Raw genomic sequence first — 25,463 nt, forward strand, 5'->3', positions numbered from 1 at the left:
GGCGACACATGCCCATCTCCTATTATTAAGGAGGCCACACACGAACTAGCCCCTTTTATCACTGCCTTTATAAATTCGTCCTTCAAAACAGGCATCGTCCCGGATAACCTTAAGGATGCATGTGTCATCCCCCTTCTTAAAAAACCCACCCTTGACCCGCGCATACCCATGAATTACAGGCCCATCACCACGCTACCATTCCTGCTTAAAATACTGGACCCAGCTGCTTATCTGCAGATACAGGATTACTTGGAATCTAACAAACTCCTTAGCTTCAGGCAATCTGGCTTCCAGCCTAGGCACGGTACCGAAACTGCCCTCGTTGGTTTAAAAACTCAAATTGAGGAACTGAAAGATAATGGGAAACTGACTCTTCTACCATTACTAGATCTTTCAGCAGCTTTCGATTTGGTTAACCACCAAATCCTCTGCTGGCATCTCAAATCAGCTGTCCACTTCTCCAACGCTGCCACCTCCTGGATTAGATCCTTCCTGGATAATAGATCCCTGCAGGTCTTCTCCGCTTCAGCCTCAGCTGAGCCTTCACCCATTTGCTGCGGTGTCCCTTAAGGATCTTGTGTCTCACCGACACTCTATAACGTATTCACTAAACCACTCTTCGATATTCTTGATTATCTGGGTGTCGCCTACACTAATTATGCCGATGACACTCAGATACTCATCCCTACGACCAGTGACCATTCAGTGGACACAAAAATCTTGAATGATCTATACCTGGTCATTCAGGCCTGGATGGCAAACACAAGCTTTGCCTTAAGGATGATAAGACGGAACTCCTTATCGTGGGGTCCCATCAAAGTCTTAATTAACTACATCCCTCATTTAATTTGTTCACCATCGACGGCAATACCATCAAAGTATAAAACTTTAGGCATCTACCTTGACTTTACCTCATTGTCTAGACAAACCAATGCTGTATGCTTAGCCTCTGCCTACACGTGCAAACTTATTACAGCTTGTCGAACCTTCCAGACTGCTGCTAACTGCACCATTCTAGCTAGAACACTCATTATGTCAAAGATTGACTATTGTAATGCCCTCTATATAGGGACATGCCAACGCAACCTAAATAAACTACAAGTCACTCAGAACAACGCTATCAGGGCAGCCCTAAATATTCCTAGTAATCAGCACATCTCCGACTCGACACAATTTACGCTGGCTCTCGGTAGCTCAGAGAATCTGCCTGAAAACGCTTGTCCTCACCCACAAGTGTCTGGCCAACAAGGCTCCCATCTACCTGGCCAGCCGATTCACACCCCACACCTCTACTCGACCTCAGAGTGCTGCCCAAGCCCACTGCCTCTCCCTTCCCAGGTTCAAGCTTCAGAAAGCTGGTGGGGTTAGTTTCCCAGTCCTATCCACCAAACTGTGGAATACCCTGCCCAACCCGCTTAGATCAGAACCTTCCTTTTAATCCTTCAAGAGCAAAGCCAAACTGTGGCTCAAGACAATCTGACTACTTAATGACTCTGCACCTTGATGCTGCCATTGTCCGGCATGCACTGATTGCAACACTGTATATAACCTGTATGTAATTTTGTAACTCTGACTGTATATATATTCTACATCCATTTATTGTATCTTATGCATTGTACATTATGCATTGTATATGTATTCTGTACTATGTCTGTAAATCTGTCATTGTAACTCAAGATATGCACCCAGATGCCTTTGGGCCAGGCGCGCTATACAAATAAACAAAATACAAATACATCTTGTTGCCGCGGTCACTCTTTAGACATTTTTTGAACCCGGTCTTCGGGGTTGATTGTGTCTGAGACAAAGTTATTGTACTCGATCGCAGTTCTGACAAGAACCGAAGTGCAGTGTATTTCTCGAAGCCTTAGCTCTCGTGGAAAAACGGAACTGAAACCAACGAGCGCTGCACGTGCTATGTATACCGACGATTATGTCGAACCTGGGATGGAAGCCCTCGAGGGACATTGAATCGACAGCACAACGCCCTCTGCCAAATTTATTTTACGAAGCAGCTAAAGCTTGAAGGATCTCTATCAAAAGATGAGGAATATGTGGGAGGACACAATCCATTTGAAAAGGATTTCAGAAGCCAAAGATGAAATTGGGAGCAATGACAAAGTGGCCAGGGCCGAGCAAATATGGACAAAGCTCGTTGTTAGAGGCAGGAGCTCATCTTCTTTGCAATGCTCTAGCAATTCAGGTACAAACCCTCAGGTCAGAGGAATGTACGGGGTCTCGCTAGGTAAGCGCACACACACACACACACAGGGGCTGGCTTAAGTCAGCCATCCAATTGCACACCAGGCAGGCAGGCAAAGGTTTTGGCGGCTTATCTAAAAAGTGCTAAACACTCTGCGGCATGTACAAGTGAATCAGTAGCCATATAGTCACAACACTGCTAGGTTGGGTTACAATGTGGTAAGAGGCTACACCAATGATGCAGCCAAAACTAAACCACAGCTGCCACCTGATCACACACTTAAGAATCACTCTGGGACCAAAATGTATCCGTACGGGCTACCAGGGCAGTATGCCAGGGAAAGGGTTTCAGTGGCTCGGCACATCAATAGAAGACCCTCTGTTCACAAAAAGTAAGTGAAAGACCTAGGAAAACAAGCAAGCAAAAAGCTTAATGTTCAGGGGTCCCATAAAATGGGACAACAGAAACTCAAAAGTAGACTTTGTCCTAATAGCATGGAATAGCCAAATGGGTATATGACGGTAGGCATCCTTGGATTGCACTGCAGAGGTCCAACCACCCATGGTAGGAGTGTGCAGTGACGAAATGATCAAGTGGAACCTTTCATGCAGCATAGAACTAATGAACGTTAAGAGATTTCCCATGGTAGACAGGCCAGTCTGGTTCGTGATCACCAAGAAAATCCGTAAAAGAACCCTAGAGAGCTCAGAGCATGCTATAAATGTCTAATCAACCAAACTAACAATGAAGCTGTCCTGTGTTGCTTTTGCCTCTAGTAATTAGAATAACTATTCTGTTGCGATGTCAGCAGTTCTAGAGGTCTTGAAACCTGACAAACTGCGTGATATTCCTTAGGCTGAGGTGGGAACGGATTTGCTGGCTGGCTGGTGAGTTTGACCCGATACTGCATACAGGTCTTATTTTCTAAGGCAGTGCCACATTGGCAGGTGAGTGGAAGAGATGAATCCCAAATGGGAGAACAAGGACTTGGTTTTCATTCTCCAGGAAGTTGGTAGCCCTCATACAGACCAGTCTCCACACATCAGTCCCAATACACCTAGAAGGTTCAGAGGTGAAGGAAGGATTCCCATTGTGTCCATTGCCTCCTAGTTAGCCACTATGCCAACAGTGCATAAATGACAATTTGTTGTAAAGGTTTGGATTACGGGCAGTCCGGACAGCATCAGAGATTGACTGTAGCAACTAAAAGGCAGAATTCTGCTGCAACCAGCTTACCAAGAGTCCAGTTCTTGTGCCCAATACCTACTGTTGACTGAACTTAACTCTCAGCTTTCTAGTTTCCCCAAGCCATGCATAAAGGGTCATCCAGTCCCGGTGTTCTCATTTGCCTTCTGGGATATGGTCTACATTTAAAAGGAGAAATGCAAAACCACTAGACCCACAATGTAAATAAAAAAACAAGGACTAGGTGGCTTACTTACACGTGGGATGGGGAAACATGAGCGGTATGGTTGATGTTGTGGAGGAGGTAGACGGGGCGAATTGACCTATAAAATAAGTTACTCATTTTTTCAAGTAGATATTTTGAGAGAAGGCTTGTTGCACAGCACGCTAACTTACCAAAAATACTGTTAATAGTACAGACTACTGTTATTTCTCCTTTTCAATAGACTGCAGTCTGTGTCCGCTCCTCTAGACATCCCAAGTGTCATCACTTAAGGGACTTGCTGTTCTATAATGGCATGTTTATTAATTAAGACAAACTACTTACAAACAAATCCATTAATCTAAACAATATCTGGTCTACAAACCATCATAGATATGGGACTACTGGAGAGCAATGTTCCAGACTCTAGCACAGCAGTCTATACATTGAGAATAATTAAATAATTTTAGCAAATGGAATTAAACATTTGCTACTTTGAATCTCATACAATAGACAAGAAAGAGAATGCAGATCGGTTTGAATGGAAATATGAACACATTAACCTTGTAGTGAAAGGCGATGAACATTTAGCTCGGTTTCCTGCCTGGGAAGCAGGCTCGATTACTGCCCAAGATATGTTTCTTTGTAGGGGAGGTTTGACTCAAATGGAGTAGCCTGTGAGGTGTGGTCCTCTCCCTTGACTAGAGAGGGATCATGGATTGGACAATTCTCAAATGCAACACCAACTAACTGTACAAAGATTTGGCACTCAGAACAGAGGTGTACCGATGTGTCACAAGGCAAGTCCCTTTTCCAAATGTAGGGCACCACCTAGGCTTGAGCTCCGGTGGAGGGCCATCATGGGCAGCCCGTTTGTGCACCTTTCCTACCGTTTTGACAGGCAACCTCAGTGTGCCCCTGGTAGCAAGAACAGTGGTCAGCCATTACAGAACGATAAGGACCCCTCCCAATCTCCCCGCAGGCCATGGGTATGATGGAATTTATAACAGGGGTGAAGTGCTCTGGAAAAAAGTAGGAAACCAGACCAACTCAGATGGCCCTTCTATGCCTTCATGAGCACTGAACGAAGCGAGAGCGGGACTCCATAAGAGTGCTACCAACAACAAACACAGTCCTGCACACAGTCCTGCAGAGACAGAGCAGAGGTCTCGGGATCATGCCTAGATTAGTCTAATCCCAGGTTGGGGGTCAGACACCGAAAGATAACTCTTGCAGGGCAGGCAGGCAGGAAGAAAACCCTGCAACGGAGGGAGAAAATAAGAACATGTGTACAAGAAAAGGCATCCAGTCTTTCCGACAAGTACAAAGGGACTTGGATCCAGCTTCACTTTCAACATTAAAGGGAATAACTCTGGAAAAAATCTCCGTCCCAGCTGGCGAAGATATTCCGCCCCTCCCCCACCCATACATTTAAGTCAGAGGAACTTGCACCAAAGCGCATGGTAAGAACAACAGTTGACACAATGACAAGCAAAGCAAACTAGGTTTCACACATTCAATTAAAAATAAAGAATTGAGGTTATTGCATCAGTGTGACAAGCAAAAACAAGGGACACTTTTGTCCAGGATGTTGATTTGGCAGCTTGTGTGTTGATGCTGAAAGTTTCCTTCTATAGATTAACACAAGGTTCCCCGTAAGAGCACAAGGTAAGGCTTAGATTTTGATCATAGCGTACAATACAATAGAATCTGATCCATTTACATGAACCGAGGTGGACCTCTGGTTATAGGGACTCTTACACAGGATAAATGCAATTTTGTTACACCAAAAGGGTTTAAAAGCAGAGCTCAATCAGGTTTCGACATGTCAGTGCTTGTTGTTTCCAGAGAATTGATGTGCATCACTTCACAAACAGTGGCCATTTTGCAGTATGTGCATTGTCCGGTGGAATCTCTTGTGGTTTGGCCTAAGCAAGCCTACCACCCTTTCCAAGTGTCCTATGGGTGCATGCAGGGTCAATAGCGTGTGACCCCAGGAGTGCAAATGGTACTTTAACCTGGCTCTTGGCAATCTCGGAACCAGATGTTTCACAACTTTTAATTCAACCGGGGAATCAAGTGTGCAACCAATTGGTTGTGAAGGATGCTCTTGAGTCTGCGGTTGGCCCAATGTTAAACATGGACAAAGGATAGAGTTTCGGTTCGCTACAACTATTTCCACGAGAAAACGTACACAGAACAATACGGGGTACGTGAGGTAACCTGAGACACCGGGGAGACACCGGGGGCTATCGGGACCACATTACCATTGGTGTTCCCAATGGGTGTTCAGGATAAGGCGTATCAGGGAAAAGCTGAATGACTAGTGAGTATCACGCCAGAGTTTGAGTCTAGAATCTTTGATCTAGAGAGGTTTTTCGGTAATGCTGCCTCACTTATGAGACTGAATTAGAAAACCTAGGACACTACAAATGGAAATCATTGGCCCCACCCACTTAGATGAAGAATGTAATGGAAAGAGAAACATCACTGGTTCGTACCAGCCTTGACGTGTGCATTTGGAGAGATTTGCTAACCCAATCAAAAGGAGAGCAACTGTTTGATGCCTACATGGAAAAGGGGATCTTTTCCTTAAAGCCCTGTGCTCAGGGTACTCTGGTATTTCTTCCTGACTCAGGTACTACTGATGCCCTCAAGCTCACAAGGGCCTCCAAGTACACACTTTTCGTTAGATACCCAATAAGATACGTTCCACACGCACTTTAACAAAATCTATATATATTAAGAAAAGGCAAAGAGAATAATACGCTAATAGGCAAGTAAAACTATGTAAAAAGTAAAAATGAAAACCTTTAATAAAAAGAAGGTGGTCACAGTGAAGCAAATATTTTTAAGCAAGTGTTTTCTAGAGTAAAAGTTCTTCCTGAAAAAGGTAGGTAAAATGCTTTCCCGTTCAGGTAGTCAAGTTCACAAGAGGACCAAGAGGGTATTGAGCATGGGGGCAATTTTTGGTTTGGGGCCAGTGTGAAAGCAAACCCAGCAGGATCTTGAGTTTAGTTGGGGGACAAGGGCTAGCTTGTGAAGAGGAGGCCCAGGAATGGAAACGAAATGACCACATTTATGCAGATAGGACCACCAAACAACTGTGACGGTTCTTATTCTAGATTTGGAGATTCCCAGGTCAGGGCTCTGAGCCATAGGACCACCAAACACCTGTGACGGTTCTTATTCTAGATTTGGAGATTCCTAGGTCAGGGCTCTGAGCCATAGGACCACCAAACACCTGTGACGGTTCTTATTCTAGATTTGGAAATTCCCAGGGCAGGGCTTTGAGCCAGAAGAGCAGACAAAACAGACTACTGCGGTTAGTGGTTGCTGGCGATGTAGAGTCTGCACATCGTCCTCTGGTACAGGGCCCGGCTTCCGAGGAAGGGGGTCTACTTGGCAATAGCAGATAATTAAGAAACGTTGAAAAAAGGACTCTGGAAAGGACAAGCCATGGAAGATGGACCGGGAAGGCGAGTTTAGCGGTGCGTTCACAGGAATGCTTCTGGAGCTTGCCGGGTGAGGGGAGGCTGAATCAGAGCACTTGCCTATTGTAAAGATGCTCAGGTCGGTTCAGCTTAAAGAATCTGCAGGGTCTTTGAAACAAATGGCACCCGTTTCTGGGTGTGGCGATGCTGGCACAGTCAGACGCTTCAGGAACACGAGCTCTTTGAGCAGAGCATGTCCAGAGAACCAGTTGCCCCCACTGCATCAGGGGAAAGGTGTGCTGCTGAGGGCTCCTTCTGGTCTTCGTTGCAGAGGCAGTGCTTTGCAGTCAGATTATCTGGGAGTCAAAGGGTGCTGCTGAAGAACTTCAGTCCTTTCTCGAGCAGTGGGACTTCCAGTGTGCAGGTTCTGAGATCCAGCAGCAGATAAGATGAGCAGGCCAGGAGGTTTGCTTTCATGCGCCTCAGGAACCAGTGATTGAACACTGCACCCAATCATACACCAAGCATAATTCAAAGAAGGGGGGAGGGGTGATCAGACAACGGCAAACCATCCCCTCCAAGCATTCTTTAAGGGTCTCGCACAAAGGAATAATCAACACTGTTCCAGACAGGCATCTGAATATGCCAGTTATAACTTTTACAACTGGCTACCGCCCCCAGTCCTGGGGGGGCGCACACACAATGGCCAAAGATGGTCACCCCCCTTGCACACACAAAGTGCGATAAGGGATGTCATGTTACAATGAGGATGGGGGGGCGGGGGTCAGAAAGGACCCAAGTGACCATGCATCACCAGCCCAGCCATGTGACTAACAGGGAGAGAGTACCCTCTCTAAACGATAATCTGAACCCTTAAGGCAGAGCACAAACACAGATCATTACTCTGTCAGTCTTGAGATTAAGCCTGGCTGGACGAAAAAGCCAAAACCAAGGAATCCGTCAAAAATGGAGGCAGCCATACAAGCCAGGCCAAAGAAATCCAAAAGTGGAATTCTGCTCCACCACACTTGGGTCTGTGGATACCCAGAGGAGTGCGAGCATGAGGCAGGGTCAGCTTCAGCCCTCTGGTTATTGATTAGCAGCGGATATGAGGGTGGAGTGGCAGCTACAGAGGTAAGCTGCGTCATATCTCTTAATGTTGACGTGGTAACAGATTAGTCGGAGGTTGCAATGTACCAGGTGGATGTGTATGTGTAGTTTAAGATGGATGAAGTGGCAATTACATTATTCTGATGTCTGAAGAAGCGGATTATGGGTTTCACATCGTGCCAATAAAGTGGCAGCTTCTAGAAAACAGTCCATTATCCGGAAAGGGGTTTGAATTCAATGTTTTTTTCTGAAGCTACATACTGTTCACATTCTTTAGCAGGGCTATCCAACTGCAGGCCTGGAAATGTTTTATATTTTCAGGATACCCCTCATTAATATTCAGGAGGTAAATTTGTATACAATGGTTCTAAATGTATGCAATTGTTTTCTCATTAATATTAAAAGGAGGGGTTATCCTGAAAACCAGTCTAGATTCCGGCCCTCGAGGCCTGGAGTTGGACAACCCTAATGGACACCATTCTAGCCATGAATTGCGAGAAAGGCTATCTGTTTGAGGATTTAGTACTGTCAAAGTTGCAAATGATTGCAAACAATCCTATCCGTGAATATTTCTAATAAGGGCCACCTTCTGCATGCATCCCACCACCTGAAGGAGGTTGATGTCACTCGGGGCCATGTGTGCGGATTTCTTGACTTCCAAGAGCACCTTCTGCATCTTTTCAATATACCCTGGCTTGTCTGAGCCCACTTAGTTGGTTCATGGTTATAGTCATCGGACGGCTGCTTTGCAGAGCCAGCTGTCCTGGTTTAGCCTTTCTAAAGGGTCATTAGAATTAGACAGAGTGGCTGCATTAACTGGTTGTTTAGAGGCAGGGATTGTATTAGCATCAAGTCTCAGGTGCCGTTTTAGATTCAGACTGCTGCTAAAGGCTGAAGTGGTTTGTTTTATTGATGGCGTTGGCATCCCATCTACGGTATATTTGTCTGGAATGGACGCCCCTCCAGTGTGACTGCATGTAGACCATTGCCTCACAAAGATGGATAATGATTTACACTCCAACTGCATGATCCAAATGCTGCTACTGCACGATACACTTTGCCAGTCCCATCTTTCTGAATGATACAGCCACTGCTTGTGTGGGTCACTTGTTTCCATACTTGCATATGTCCACAGGTGCACGCCTCTTTAATGTCTCCATGGCGAATGGAGCAGTCCCAGCTTTGCCAGGGCACCAGAGTGTGCAAGGAGCTATGCATGCTCTACCACAGGGGTCTGCCACCTGCATTCTCTGGATTCTTTGGACTATGCTGGGTAGGACTGATGGGAAGGTCCCTGCTCCACAGTGATTCAAGACAAAATGTGCCCTGTCAAAACGACTCCATGTGAAGACCGAAAACAAGAAGGCTCGGAATTCAGCATTAGTGAAAGGGCCACTGCAACATCCTAAGGAGAGCAAACTGATGACCGAGAAACTGGTCCAACCTCCTAGAAGTCATGCGTAGAAAACTGTCCAATCAAAACGTCAATGGTCGTATAATGGGAAGAAAACATCTGAAGATAATACTGGGATGACCATTACAGAGTAGGCAAGACTGCCTCAAAAGGCAATACTTCTTTCACCTTTGGCACACAGCTGGAGCACAGATTAACCATGAAACGCGATCACTGGGCTACGGGGATGGAGGGAAGTCACGAACAGGTCACATCAGCTTTAGCAGGTGTATAGGAATGAACGACGCAGATTTCAAAGCACATAAAATGAAAAACAAAATCAAGTCGCCCCCAACCCCCTAAAAATACATTTGTCTAACTAGATGAGGGTGGCTCAGTTGAACCAGAGTACGGTGGGGGAATGCGTGAAGGAATATGGAGGAACTTACAGCGCAAACTGTCGCCAGTCTGGGAAGCGTTTTGAGGGTTACGATATATGTTCAAGAGCGCAATAGTCTGAAATACAAAACGCAACAACTTTATATTACGGTAATTAAAAAGTATGAAATAAAAAGAACACTTCACCCATCTTCCGGCAACATATTTCTAGATGGCCTCTGGTGCTGAAAGAGAACAGGTTAATCACAAATTGCTGCAGAGTCAACCAGAATGGGTGGCCCTGCCTGCCCTTGTGACAGAGCCAGAGAGATCTCAGCACCACCCAACCATGCATCGAATTCAAACACCCAAAAGCAATGCCACAGGCAGTGGAACACTCAATGATTCCACCCTCCAATAATACAATATAGAAAGCCTTTGCAAGCAGTTCCAGATACCCATCCCTTCATCGGTGTCCCAGAGATCTCCATGGCGTCTTTCACAGAAGACAAGTAGCAGGGTTGCCCCGTGCGAGAGACTTACCTTATAAGTATTGCATGTGCAAAAGGTACAGATATCAGGAACTTGACAAATACGGAGGGTCCTCTGCAAATGTGCAGTCACTGTGGCCAGGGAAATGGGCATTCATTCTAGGTAGCTGCTCACTGTAGCCTGCAACTCGGCCAATGCTATCCCTAGACATACAGAGACCCCATCCCTCTCCCTCCTCCATCCATCCATTCATCCATCCATCCATCCATGACATGGACTTACATTGTGGCCTATGGAAATAACCCACTTCCACCCACGTTCCAGGGGATCTGGACAATTAACCTATGGCAACAAGCTTCTTAAGAGCAGATGAATGCTCATTCACCACCCAGCCAGCATTCAAGGAACCCAGGCCAATGGCCTCCTGTTTCAGTTTGCCAGTTATGTTAAGGCCTATCCTGAGGTCTTGGAAGTGGTAGAACTTCATGCATCAAGACACTGGTTTTGGGGCCCGGCCCTGCCACTCCCTGATCATGGACACATGGAAAGCATCCCTCACATTTCACATACATGGCTCTAAGATATGCACACTCACCCCACAAGCATACATACCCTTCTATTCTGCCCTTTCCCCAGGTCCACCTACACTGATGGGGCACTGAAGGCAAGTGCAGATCGGCCCTTTGTCAGGTTCCGGATATTCACTCAGTACTGCATTGAACATCTGTTTGCAGCTGCTCAATGTCGACAGCACCGTAGAGGAGGGTGTCTCTAGCATCAGAATCGCACATATAAAGTCTCCACCTGCATCAGGACTTACAGTGAGAGCCGTCGGCCGTCTGTGCACTGTTTTGGGGATTACGATAGATGTTTTGGATCAAGATGGTCTGCGGGGAGAAAAAAATAAAAAGGGGAATTCTACGGGCTGTTCTGCATAGAGAAGACAATTAAAAAGACAGCTCGCAAAAGAGACAGTCTAAAAGGCGTGAAAGGGGAAGATGTTCACTGCAAAAGCAACACCTGAAAGCACTCAACATTTATTTCAGAAATATTGCAAGGAGGATGAAGTTGGCCAACACGGACCTGAAGAATCCCCCTTCCCCGCCATCCCACCTGCACAGAATAGTAGTCCCCACCCTCCTACGACAGTAGCCAGGCAATCCTTTCTATAAAAGGTGCCTGTGACAAATACAACAGCCACCCAAAAACAGCCCCACAATCCTCGCCAACCAGCACTGCACTAGCCTTGCAAGAGGAGGAGGAAGGTCTGGTCGGGCAGTCTCATGGTTTTCGACTGTGGCCTTGGCAGAGACTCGAGACAAAACATGGAAGAGTGCTTAAAAATTGCCAGCCAGACTTCAGGTGGTGGGGGAACAAATGGGCAGAATGAAAATGTTCGTAGGAATCTGTGAAGCAAAGAGGACCTTTCTAGCGACTGGTTCTTCCACAAAGCAGGTTTGTCAGCCTGAAGAAAAGGAGTGTGCTCAGATCTCGTCCCCCCCATTTCCACACACATGAAGAAAAGGTGGCAGCTCGTAAGACAACGAATGCTGTGAAGATTCAAAGCAAACAGTTGGGCAAACCAACACTAGCTGGGGGCAGGAGAACGCTCCCGGGGCTCCAATTGCAAACCTGTTTCTGGCTTGATGAGTCCCCTTAAGGCTTCAGCGATGAGAGGTCTGTCCGTCTGTCCTGAGCAATCCCTTCAACCTAAAAATGATGGCAGACAAACGGCAGACCGCGTGGACGTAAAGGAAACAAGAAAGGGAGGTTTGCATGTGGAATATCTAGCTTTAGATGGCTGCTTGAGATTTAAATGGGCCAATGGGATTTTCTATGGCACGGGAAGCTGTAAAAGGATAAAGAAAACAAAATACCGACAAAACAGACATCAGTTTACTGTGACCTAAAGAACATATGCAAGGTATCATCCTGAAACTGGCATACCATGGAAGAGCTTCAGTACACCATGCGGAAGGGAATGAAAGCGAGCCTCTCAAGCAGGTTACATTGTAAAGATAGTTCCATGCATTTGGGGCACACAGTCCTTTTGGAGAATAGTGAAAAAGTGTCCAATTGATGGGCAGAGCAGTTCTCGGAGCAGTTCATACCACAAGAAGGAAACTCGCCAAAATTCTCTTTTGAGCTGCAGCCAGAATTACTTTGCAACATTCAATTGCCCTGGTCACTGGTACGTGCGCTATTGGGTTGCACCCTTCTCGACTGCGAGTAGGACTACTCAGAGGTGATCGCCCAATACAGTAAGCAGGGTGTGCAGAATGCACCCACTACCAGCCTCTGGGTAGTGATAACCGACTCGTGGCAAGTAAGACACTGTGCACTATCTGTATGTGTAGAATTGAAGTGGCGAGGGATTGTTTATGGCTGGCTAGAAGTTTGCTACTAGGAGTAAGGTTCAGAAGAATTGCTGTACAGTAAATACTGATGGTTGAGGGTGCCTACTTGCTCACCTTTCAAATAGGACAAACCGGTTAAAGGCTACACTGCCCATCAACCTTTTTACTTTTGAAAGCATGGTCTCAACTGTGGTTATTTGGGTAGCTATTAATCTAAACTTCCAGATTTATTGAAGGTTGGGGACATTTCTGTAATTTGGTGTGACAGTGATCATTTGGACAAGACGCGGCTTCTGTGCAGCATCAGCATAGGGGTTGAAGTGGGAGCTTCTGGCAGAGATTAGAACACTTGCTGCAAAACTCTGGGCTGCTGCAAGTGCACAGGCAGGTGTAGACATTCTGCAGCGGCATAAAGAATGGAGCAAACCAGGTCTTCTGGGAAAACACAAAACTGAGTGCGGACTTAACGGGACATTTTAAGTGACATTTCTCTGGTGGCAAAGTTTCACACAGTCTGTGAACCCACAAAAAGATGACTATATCGGCACAGTGCCGATGGTAGCTGGTGAGCAAAGGACACCACCATTGACTGTCGGCTCATACCCTGCTCCACCTATGCATCAGCAGAAGCATCAGAGCTGAGGCCGACACTCTTCTCCAGTTATTTAGGGAGCAGGGAGACCGCAGCGTGAGATGAGCAATGCAGGCCTTTTGTGTTGAAATGGTTTTGCAGAATTTAGTAGCATGTCATCTGTGCTCAGGTGTGTTAGAGTCAAGATCTTCTTTCTAAAGGATTACTTGTATTTAGACCCCATAGCATCTTACTGGTTTTATTTAGGTTCCTTATCAAGAAAGCAAGAAGTGCACGTGTTTGTAAGTGTGTGTGTGTGTGTGTGTATAGAGAGCCACCTCTGGTTCTTCTTCGGCCCTGGCCTGGAAGTCAAGGGTGGAGGCGTCCAGCTGTCAGTAGGTAGTCCGGGGTCTCAGTGCAAACCGATAATGGCAAATATGGAGCTAAAACAAGGGACCTCCAATTTCACTGATACAAAGCGGTGCAACATGCATGAAAGAGGCGAGACCGCGACTGACATATCTAGAAGCAGCGCATGTCAATCTTTGGAAGATTTGCAGAGGTGGTTAAGGGAATAGGAGTAAGTTAGGCTTGCAACCAGTATAACTAATAGAACTAAAATCATGCGTCTCATCTGATCCAGGGGACAGATTGTGGTCAGATTTTGCTCCAAAAGGCAGCAAAGTAATAACTATCCCAGACGTCATGCAACAAAAAGCACTCACAGTGACTAGTTACATGAAAATGCGCTTTACGGCCATGTTGCCAATCTATCGTCTCTGATCGTCTGACTGACTGGGGAAGGGGTGCTTGTGGACAGTCTTGCACTTCTCAAGTCTTCCTAGGGAGCGTGGCACTCACTACTTGTGGAAGGGGGGGGCTTGTGCACTGTACACTCTGGGCGTATCTTAGTGTGCATAAGAAGCCTGGGTGCCTAGCCTCTTTTCTCTCTGACCAGGGTTCTGCTTTAAACGCCTCTGGATACCCAAAGGGCGGATCTGTCAGTGAATAAATGCCCAGTGTGTTCAATGAACTGGTTTGGGCACCTATTTTTAAATGCCTTATTTGCAATTGTAAGAAACAGATATGACAAGAGTTAAATATTTAAATTCCATGGTATTTGATTGGCTAACCTTTCCTGGCAGACGCAGGAGATTTTTGGGTGTACACATCTGTCAAAGCGTGCAACGACATACCTGTGTGCGTGCAAGTCCGTCAGGCTGCCGTGTCCCCTGGGGTTGGATCCAATATAAGGACCGGAGCACAGACCGCAGAGCGGGATCTGCAGCGCAAGGCAGGGAGAAAATCTGGTCAGGATGAATGCTCCATTTCTCTACTCCTACAAACGTGGGTGCAACTGGCATGGGAAATAAATGAGCAGGATGCCACCCCACCCAAACGCCTGGGCAAACACCCATCACTGGGGTAGAAACAGGGCACAATCTCTCACACCAGGCTGACAAACACTGCCATTCACATGGACTATACAATGTAAAGAGTACACACAAAAGTTGGGCTGCCCCGTGGGAGTGCTAGAAAGGCTCTCCTGGTTGAAGTCCCTGCAGACATGCCTTAGTATTTGAGAGGCTCTCAAGGGCCCCCCATTTACAGGAGCATCTCTGATCGCAGAGCCTGCAGCTCATTCCGCCATTTCATAGCTACCAAGAGACGTGCCCATAATGACATGGCTGGCCAGGAGGGACTGGAAAGTGCTGCCTGCGAGGCTGGGAAACTAGAAACCCATGCACTGCGACCCTGGACACCAAGCAAATCCGCCCCAGTAAGAAAACTACTGCTGGGAGCACCAGGGCAATGCCAAGAGTCTCCAGCACACATGGGAATGTAGGGTATGTAATAAATACTCTGAGTATTGCATACCTCCTACATACAAGGCATGTGATGAACACTAGCCTTGGACTGCCTGAAGGGCCTCATTTAGCAAGGTAGCCACCGATCCTGCTCTCCAGGTGGCCTGCTCTCCAGGTGGCCTGCTCTCCAGGTGGCCTGCTCTCCAGGTGGCCTGCTCTCCAGGTGGCTAGCTATCTCCTTATAATGCCCATACTAACTCCATGCAACATCAGCACACCCCTACACTAAACCCTCACCTCAAAAGAGCCCTCCCATTTCACCATGCCCATTGCCCCATCAGCAAATCAGTTAACATCTTACCCCACCCCAAAGATACTCAGTGAAGGCACAACCCACAGTATTCCCAATACTTCAGGGAAAACCCTAACTGCCTTACCATCCCCTGTCCCTTGATTCAGGCAGACCGAAAGCCTTTCCCGTCGTACCAATCATCATACACAATGCAACTGGTGGCTCCATTGGAGAGCAGCCATCTAAAGTATGGTTCAAGACCTGCCCGTAGCCACATGATGGCGTGCTGAGCATTGCTCAGGAGGGACATTAAACTCAGGAGTCACGAGACAGACTGCCCATGTTGAATGAACCCTACCGATGTGTCTGATCCAAGGCTTCCGTGACAGCTGCATTTGCTTGAGTAACTGCCCAGCTATCCTAAAACCAGCTACTTGCTGCCAAAAGTGGAGGAAAATACCTTCCATTGTGGGGGCAGCAAATAACCCAGTGTTGCAGCACTGGCCCAAGATAGGAGCACTCACTCGTCCAAGCATTAGGAGCTCAAAGGCTTTACAATCAAGTTACACTTTCCCCACTCTCCTGCTGCAGTGGATTCCCATATTGCCCTAGAAGAACAAGTTACTCTCTTGCCTGGTAATGTTCTTTCGATGGAATGGTCCGACGTATTCCATATCTATGACAGGTAATCACCACAGCTGTGCTGCTTCGGAAAATCTTTTGGAGTCTGCGTCCTGCGTCGATGACGTCGATACGCTGTCCTCGAGGGCCTCCGTCGAGCCAACGTCACTGGATGTTATAAGTAGGACGCCTGATGCCCGTAGCCTCAGTTGTAGTTTTTCCCTCAGAACGTGTGGCACCAATTTTGTCAGAATGACTACAGAAAGCCTTGCGGAAACGTAAGCTGCAATCACATAAGAAATTCTGTAGCGGGGCAGGTAGGGAGGGAGCGATATTTAATACGTAGTCGGCCCATCCCATCGAAAGAACCTTACCAGGTAAGAGAGTAGCTTGTTCTTCGAGGGGATTGGGTCCTCCGACGTATTCCATATCTATGACAGACTCCCCAAGCAGTACCAACGTATGGAGGAGGGGAAAAGAATTTAGAATATAGACATTTAGAATGCCCAATCAAATTGCAGAGTAAAGGACCGCCTTGCCAAAGGCCAGATCCTGCCCATGGATAGAGTCCAGGGAGTAGTGTCGTACAAAAGTATGGACCAAAGCCCAAGTGGCTGCTTCACAGATGTTACGAATAGGAACACCCCCCTGCAGGACAGTAGAGGCAGCCATACCCTAGTAGAATGGGCCTGTAGTCCTACCGAAGGGTCCTTACCCGCCAAGCAGTAAAATTCAGAAATTGCCAAGATAATCCATCTAGACAAAGTCTGCTTAGAAACAGCTTGTCCCAAACGCCTTACAGCGTAACCTATAAAGAGCTGATAGTCCACTCTGACCCGGGACATGCGTGAAATGTAGAAACTTAAAGCTCTCCTAGGATCCAACCTATGGAGCCTCTCCTCTTCCTTACCAGGATGCGGAGGAAGATAAAATGCCGGAAGAATGACCTTCTGGCTTAAATGAATTCCGAGACAACTTTCGAAAGGAAGGATGAATTCTAAGGACAACGCTGTCCTTATGAAACACCGTGAAGGGTGGCTTAACAAAAGTGACCGCAACTAAAAACACAGTTTTAAGGGTTAACAGTCTCAAAGGTCAAGAATGCAAAGGCTCAAATGGAGCACCCATTAGGAATTTTAGAACAAGGTTCAAATTCCAACCGGGCACCTGGAAAGGTGACGGTGAGAACACAGAAACTGAGAAATCAAAGGAATTTTGAAATAAGAACACTCCTCAGACGAGCGCTTAAATATGGACAGGCCGCCAGGTAACCTTTAATGGTACCCACTTGCAGGCCCTTCTGGGCTAAAGAAAGCAAAAAAGACAGAACCACAGGAATGTCACATGAAAAAGGTTCCACATTCTTAACCCTGCACCAGTCGCAGAACTTTCTCCAACGGCAACGGTACAGGGACTTTGTTGCAGGCAGTCTGGCCGAAAGCAACATTTCCATCACGCCTTCAGGGAGGTCCCAATCCTTATACCTCAGCCTTTCAGAAGCCAAACGTGAAGGTTAAGGGATCTGACCTCTGGATGGAGAACCTGACCCCCCCCTCCCGTGAGAGCAGAACGTCGCGGTAGGGAAGATGGCGTGGAGGGCAGATGGACAAGTCGAGAAGGTCCGGGTACCAGGTCCTCCGGGCCCATGCCGGAGCAATGAGGATCATCCCGGAACCGAGCCTGCGTAACCTCGGCAGCACTTGCGGGATGACAGGGACTGGAGGAAACGCGTACAGCAGTGGGAAGGACCACTCCACCACGAACGCGTCTCCTAAGGCTCCTCTTGGAGGAAATTCCCACGAGCAGGACCTTTCGTACTTCCGGTTGACACCAGAGGCGAAGAGATCCACTTGTGGGGTCCCCCAAAGGGCAAAGATATCCAGGAGAATCTCCTGAGCCAACTCCCACTCATGAGAGATTGCGCTCTGCCTGCTCAGAGCGTTCGCCGTCTCATTTTCGTCTCCGGCCAGATGAACTGCCGAGATCGAAACTTCCTGCTGGATGGCCCAGAACCAGAGCTGCATCGCCTCCCTGCAGAGAGGAAGTGACCGTGCCCCCACTTTTTGTTGAGGTAGTGCAGGGCCACTGTGTTGTCCGTCAGAATCAGGACACACTTCCCTTGCACAGTCGGCAGAACAGATTGATATGGAGACTGGACTCCGACAGAGACCAACGACCACTGACTCAACTCGTTGGCATGAGCTCCCCATCCCATGAGGGATGCATCCGTCACGATAGTCACCTCCGGCCAGGGTAGCCAAAATGGAGCCCCCCGAATCAGATTGCCTTCGACGGGCCACCACAGAAGGTCCTCGGCGACAGAGTGGCACCTGAACGGGATCCGACATCCTGCCGGAGGACTGTGACCATTGCATCTTGAGATCCCATTGCAGAGATCTCAACCGCAACCTGGCCACCGGCACCAGAAGAACGCAGGATGCCATGAGGCCGAGCAACCTCAAGAACTCGAACGCCGGGAGACACTGGGCATATTGAAACTTGTGCACCATCTGCTGAATGTGATGAGCCCTCACCTGGGGAGGGAAACACTAGCCCAGGGACGTGTCGAGCACTGCTCCGATGTACTGGAGCCGCTGAGTGGGCGTTAAGTGGGACTTATTTAAGTTGAGGGAGAAGCCCATCTTGTGAAGGGAGTGGCAGGTGACGGACAGATGATCAGGAATTGCTCAGGAGAGCGCGCCCTGCTCAACCAATCGTCCAGTAGGGGTAGACGTGAATCCCCCATTTCCTGAGATTCGCTGCCAACACCACCATGAGCTTGGTTAAAACCCTCGGGGTGGAGGTCAATCCAAACGGCAAGACCCGAAACTGAAAGTGCGAGTCGCCAACCGCGAACCTCAGGTACTTCTTGTGCTTGGGATTGATCGGCACATGAAAGTAAGAGTCCTTGAGGTCGAGAGACACAAACCAGTCCTGTAGTTGAAGGGCCTGGAGGACTTGAGAAAGAGTAACCATCTTGAACTTGTCCTTCCTGAGGAGCTTGTTCAAACCGCTCAAGTCCATGATGGGTCTCAATCCCCCGTCCTTCTTGGAAATCAAAAAAACAAGGGGAATACCATCCCTTATTCCTCTCCGCTACAGGCACCAGTTCTATGGCGCCTTTCTCCAGCGGGGATTGTATTTCCTGCACAAGGAGTGGATCCGGACTCTTCAAAGAGATTCCCTGGTGGATTGTCGTGAGGCCTCTGCCGGAAAGGAAGACAGTAGCCGTGGGTTATGATCTCCAGAACCCACACATCTGAAGTAATGGCACGCCATTCTAAAAGATGCTGCGCCAGCCTTCCCCCAACCGGCGAACCATGGCGGCTGCGGCATTGCCTGAGGGTAAAGAGGCAACTGCCTGAGCGGCCTTGGCCGCTCGAGTACCTTGTTTTCCACCTCTGGTACTCAGATGGTTGCCCCTTTGACTTGCAGCTCCCCTCGATCTACCAAAAGAGGAGTAATATCGAAAGGAACCTCCCCTCCATTGTTGTCCCCTAGGACGAAAATACAGAGGTTGGCGAACTGCAGCGCTCAACGACTTCGCTGCAGCTTTGGAGGTCTGCAACCTCTCAAGGCTCTCATCAGCCTTGCTGCCAAAAAGATGTTCACCATCAAAGGGCATGTTGAGGAGCCGGGCTTGTACATCAGGAGCAAACCCCGACTTCCGCAACCACGCAAATCTGCGCATTACGGTGCTCGCTGCCATGGACCGTCTGACGCAATCTGCCACGTCCAGACCCGACTGAACGGATTCACACATGGCATCCTTGCCATCCTGAACCAGAGCAAGAAAGCCATCCCGTTCCTCCCCTTCGGGAATGTGTTCAGCCGCCAACGAGACAATTCCACAGAGTATGAGTGACATGTGCTAAGGCACACACGGAGTTAGCTGCCTGTAAAGCCATACCCCCTGAAGAAAACACTTTCTTGGCCCAGCCATCAAAACGTTTGTCGTCCCCATCAGGAGGGATGGTAGGCTACGATGCCTGTTTTGCCAGGGCCGTAGCCGCCTGCACCACCAAACTCTCCGGAGTGGGGTGCGTAGTCAAGTAGCTGGGATCACTACTGGTTGGACGATATTCCTTCGGCAAAGACTTGCTTACTGCCGGGAGACTCTCCAGAGCATTCCAAGCCGCTGCCACCCTTCTCTGCAAGACCATATGGAATGGCAGTAGCGGAACAGTTGGTGGACTTTGGTCAAGGATATCCGTCAGGTCATCCTGCAGAAAAACCACTGGTGGCGCAGACCACCCCAAGTATTCCGTTACCCTCGACATAAGGCGCCGGTATGAGGACTCGGCGTGGGTGCCAGGCTCAGGCCTACCGAACTCCACCTCCGGAGAGGTGTCCAAACCACTGGCGCCGTGCAACGACTGACGCAAGTCTTCAAGCTGGCTATGACCAGACAAAATCTCGTCAGGTACCTCAACAGGAACCAAACCCCCTTCCTCAGACCCTTCTTCCATCTCAAATATAATCCAGCGGCTGGAATGGGGGCCCAGACAAAGGGACAAAGACATTTTTAGACTTGGCCAGAGCCTTTCTAGGGGGTTCCACCGTCCCACGGGGTACCTCTGACAAAGCAGCCTCAAAGGTGTCTACGTCGAGCGTGGCGCCGACGGCTTCAACACAGTCGGCGAGGGCGGAGCCCCGAGCCTGTCCTTCGACCGCCTGGGCACCGATGGCGTCAACGGCTTCCTCGGGGGCGAAGGCTCGAGAGAGTCCCTAGACGACCTTGGCGCCAAAGGCATCAATGTCTTCTTTGAAGACCTCACAGGCGCCGACGGTCCCGAGGGCGTCGAAGACCGGGACCTGAAGCGGGCATGTCTAGAGCGATCCACCTTGTCCGATCGAGAACTCGAAGGTGCTCGAGGATCGCGCCGACCACCCGAGCCCGAAGGCGTGCGAGTGGCGGCTCTAAAACGGTCACGGCCAGCGTCTTTCGACAGCGCGGACGGACCGACGGAGCGGAGTCCTGCGACTGAAAAATCGCCATCATCTCCTGTCGAAATTAATCCCATTCCACAGGAGTGGAATGCTTGTTGGGACAAGCAACCCGCCGACGGGCAGAGCCCTCGGACGAGGAAGGCGACCGATGACAGCGCTTCCGTGAGTGCCTCAAAGAGGCAGAGGAATGGCGGGACCTACTCCGGGACCGAGACCCCTCCCCCCCGGACCGACGACAAGAGTCGCCCCTCGAATCGTCAGTCGAAAGCCCTGTGGATCTCGACTTCCGAGGCTTGGCCACCTTACCGACAGAAAGCTTCTTACTCTCCCGCAAGGCATCGACGTAAGCGACTGGCAGTCAACACAATCATCCGTGTCGTGGCCCTCAACGAGGCACCAGAGGCAGGCGTCGTGCGGGTCCGTCAACGACATCTTGGACCCGCAGTCCCAACACTTAAAACCTGGCCGCGGGGTGGAAGAAGCCGAAGACGACATGGATAATCTTCACAATGAACACAAAGAACCGAAACAACAGAACTCAGAAGAACCGAGGCGCGCCGAGATCTTCGAAGCAAACACGTTCGCGGAAAAAACGATACTGAGGCTATGGGCGTCGGGCATCCTACTTATAACATCCGGTGACGTTGGCTCGACAGAGGCACTTGAGGACAGCGTATCGACGTCATCGATGCAGGAGCAATCAGGGCAGCAGTACTCCCAAGTAAGTGCAGCTAGGGAAGCGTGACTCTGGTTAAGTGCAAGGAGGCAGGGGACTGTAGGGTTACAGATACAGCCCCAAGTGCGCGGTAGGCCCAGTGGCAGTGCAGTGGCTATTGGTCGTGGAGAAGCCTGGTGCCCATTGAGATTCTGAGGGTAGCCAGGCAAGTGGTCGGTGCAGCATACGGGTAGTCAGCGGAGGAAGAGAGAAGGAGAAAGCAGAAGCGAAAAGGAAGGTCTTGAGCTGCTTCCAGAACCTCAGGCGGTCCAACTCAGGTTTGAGAGGGCCAGGGAGGTTGTTCCAGAGGGAGGCACCTGCAGAGGAGAGAGATCTACCCCCACTCTCTGCCCGGAGAAGCGCCTGGAGGTGGCTGAGCAAAGGGCTTGAGAAGGAAGGTGTTTAGGAAGAGTTGTATATAGTGCGGGCCCCTGCACCAGAAAGCCTTGTGCACAAATGAATGAAGGCAACAGTCTGCAGCAAAGGTTTACAAGCGAATAGGCTGGGAAAGAACAGAAATCAGATGCGGAATACAGAGTACTAGAACTGCATGGTCCTGGGGCACCCCAGCGGGGTCCCAGTCCCTCCAAGCAGGGAAAAAGCTCTAGTGCACCCCAGCTAGAGCTTCAAGATGGACGGGGTGCTGCCCCCTCCCATGGATGTCTGCCAGGCATGTGGGTCGACAGTCCCCCTGCTTAGGAGATCGCAGGGTGCCCTGGTGCATACCTGAAGGGAAAAGCTCTAGCGGGCTCCAGTCAGAGCTCCAAGACGGCCTGGGGTGCTGAGCCCTCCCTTGGGGGCCTGCCTGACACGTGGGTCGACCGTCCCCATACGCACTATAAGCCTGCCATTCCTTTGCCAGGGTCCCTTCCTGCCAGGCCCATTGGAATGCATGCCACCAGCACGTTCCATATTCTGGAAGAAGATTCTAGGATACATCAAAGAAGTAACTGGGGTAGAATTGCCTAGGGACCCGTTAGTGGTAGTGTAAGGCGTGGTTGCAGAAGGGAGTAATGTAGCCAGTGGGGCTTGGTCGACTTTGATCACACATCTACTGACTGTAGCTAGAATGGTTTTGGCCCAGGGCTGGAAGATGGCTGAGAGACCGATTGTAGCTCTATGGTGGGTGAAAATATGGGAGGTTGTGGCCATGCAGAAAATGTACGTCCTGTCGAATGGTAGTTACCATAACTTTCTAAAAGTATTGGGGCCCTTTTACAAACTGATGAAAGAGAAAGAATGCCACTTTTGTAAACCAATGCTACTAAAGAATGTTTCCATATTATGAGAAGAATTACTGGGAGGTAAGTTTAGATCGGGTAGGGGAAAAGGGTACTGCGGATGAGGGGATATCTCTAATTCGAGATGTGAGCAATGGGGGGGTGGGGATAGATGAAGATTGTGAGCCTTCGTCATGCCACCTGAATTGTTTTTATGTTTTACTAAATTGTTTAAACTTCAGAATCAATGACACATTTAAATGATAGTATGTAATTGTTGCCTGCAGATCACCATTATTGTCATGATTGTGATATTCATGGAATACAAATAAAGCTTATGCATTTTTTTTTTTAAAAGCTTGTAGTGGATCTTGGGATCAAGATGGCAGTCTGCCACGAGGCAAGTAACCGCCAGTCCCAGCCCCTGCCTCTCCGAGCCCCCTTGATGCACTTGGCCGAGTGTCCTGGGCGGATCCAAAGCATTGATTTTCAAAAAATGAGTTTGTTCAAAGCAGGCCAGTCACCTGAAAACTTCAGCTAGGAAAAATGCAATAGGACTCTGGTTCTATTTTGTTGGTTTTCGGAACTGGGGCCATGATTAAAAGGGATGGCCAGGGGCATTCGCATTGTGGCGCTACAGGTGAAATTCTTGGACCGGCGCAAGACTAACCAAAGTGAAAGTATTTGCCAAGAACGTTTTCATTAATCAAGAATGAAAGTCGGAGGTTCAAAGACTATCAGATGCTATCATAGTTCCGACCATAAACTATGCAGACTAGTGGTCCGATGGCATTATTTCCATGACCCGCCAAGCAGCTTCTGGGAAAACCCAAGTCTTTGGGTTCCGGTGGGAGTTTGATTGTAAAGCTGAAACTTAAAGAAATTGACAGCAGGGCACTACCAGGAGTGGAGCATGTGGCTTAGTTTGAACCGACATGGGAAACCTCTCCCCCAGCTTGCCCCCCCTCACCCCCAAGAGGGCCTCCCACTTATCCTACACCTCTCACATGTCTCTTCACAGTGCCAAGCTAGAGTCAAGCTCAACATGGTATTTTCCTGCTGATTCTGCCAAGCCCGTTCCATTGGCTGTGTTTTTGCTAGATAGCGGGTAGTGGCAGTGGGAATCGTGTTCATCCATTGGTGCACGCCACTAATAAGGACGAGGCATTTGGCTACCTTCAGAGAGTCATAGTTTCTCTCGCCGTTCACCCGCGCTTAACAGAATTTCTTAATTTTGACATTCAGAGCACTGGGCAGTAATCACATTGTGTCAACACCTGCCGCGGGCCTTCACAATGCTTTGTTTTATTGAAACAGGCAGATTTCGCCTGTTCCATAGCAGTTCCAACTCTGAGGCTAGGCATCGGCCAAGGCAGAATGGCGCCCTGAACTACAGGAAGGGAACGGAGAGAAGTGACCATTGCAGCTGGGATGGTCCACAGGTAGGGCCAGGCTCGCATCCAGAGTCTGCGCCGTCTCCGGAGAGAGCGGAAGACACCTCATCCAGCTGCGGCGCACACTCAGCCCCACCGACCAACCCAGCCCTTAGAGCCAATCCTTATCCCAAAGTTACAGATCTCACTTGCCGACTTCCCTTTCCTACATTGTTCCAAAATGCCAGGGATTATTCACCTTGGTGACCGGCTGCACATATGGTAACGGCCCAGCATGAGATTTACACCATCCCCTGGATTTTCAAGGACCAGCGGGCGCTCACTGGAACATTGATGCTTTCCAAGGTCCCCTTTCGATTGCCTAAGGGCAACGTAAGCCATTGCCCCAGTCCCTACCGAACGGCACTCGCCTATCTCAGAGGACCAAATGACCCATGTTCAACTGCTGTTCACATGGAACCCTTCTCCACATCGGCCTTCAAAGTTCTTGTTTGGATATTTGCTACCACCACCATGATTTGCACCTGTGAAGCCAAGTACCCCCACTCCACCTGCCCTGCCGACATTACCTGAGACGTATGAACCAAAACATGCGACGTATCCTGAACAGGTGAACCAGCAAAGAGAAGAGAGCAGACTATGTGCAGTACCCATAAGAATACCTACACCTAAGAATATGGGAGGTAAAGTACCCATTGAGGAAACCATACTTGCATCCAAGACAATATGATGGCCATTTGAACGAGATTCCTGACAAAACAAAGAAACTGAAGGACCAGGATGAATGGTGACGTCATACAAAGCTGAATCGACACCCATATAGGAAGATAACCAGACCAGAAAGGGAGACGATTTATAAAAAACAGAAATACCAAAGATAAGTGACATCTTGGGATCAAGATGAAGAGACTTATGCCACAAACCTGATGAAGAAACTGAGTTTAAACATGTACAGATGCAATGAAACGCAAGCAGCAAAGCAAACATGAAGCTAGCCACATGCTTAAGTAGATCAGACCGCGGCAAGCGCCAACATATACCTATATACCTCATGGATACATATGGATTAAGTAAAGAATGAATGTTTTCACTACGTATAAAGCAGTACTGAACAACGCAAGAAGGCCTCATTTAAGCG

At 48.7% G+C, this 25,463-nt stretch overlaps 1 protein-coding gene across 4 annotated transcripts in view; it reads right to left on the bottom strand.

Annotated features, from left to right (window-relative positions):
• Nucleotides 1–25,463, bottom strand: part of U2AF1 (U2 small nuclear RNA auxiliary factor 1) — a 350,471-nt gene that overhangs the window by 202,987 nt on the left and 122,021 nt on the right. For 2 of the 4 annotated variants that reach the window (XM_069635671.1, XM_069635669.1), the window contains exon 3: nt 9,977–10,043. In XM_069635671.1, the coding sequence (XP_069491772.1) occupies nt 9,977–10,043 (67 nt within the window). Of the gene's footprint in view, nt 1–9,976; nt 10,044–11,217; nt 11,285–25,463 lie in introns of all 4 variants that reach the window. The other 2 variants (XM_069635668.1, XM_069635670.1) reach the window with 1 other exon arrangement.

Source organism: Ambystoma mexicanum, chromosome 7p, assembly GCF_040938575.1.
Source record: "Ambystoma mexicanum isolate Mex_15411 chromosome 7p, UKY_AmexF1_1, whole genome shotgun sequence".
NCBI classification, from domain to species: domain Eukaryota; kingdom Metazoa; phylum Chordata; class Amphibia; order Caudata; family Ambystomatidae; genus Ambystoma; species Ambystoma mexicanum.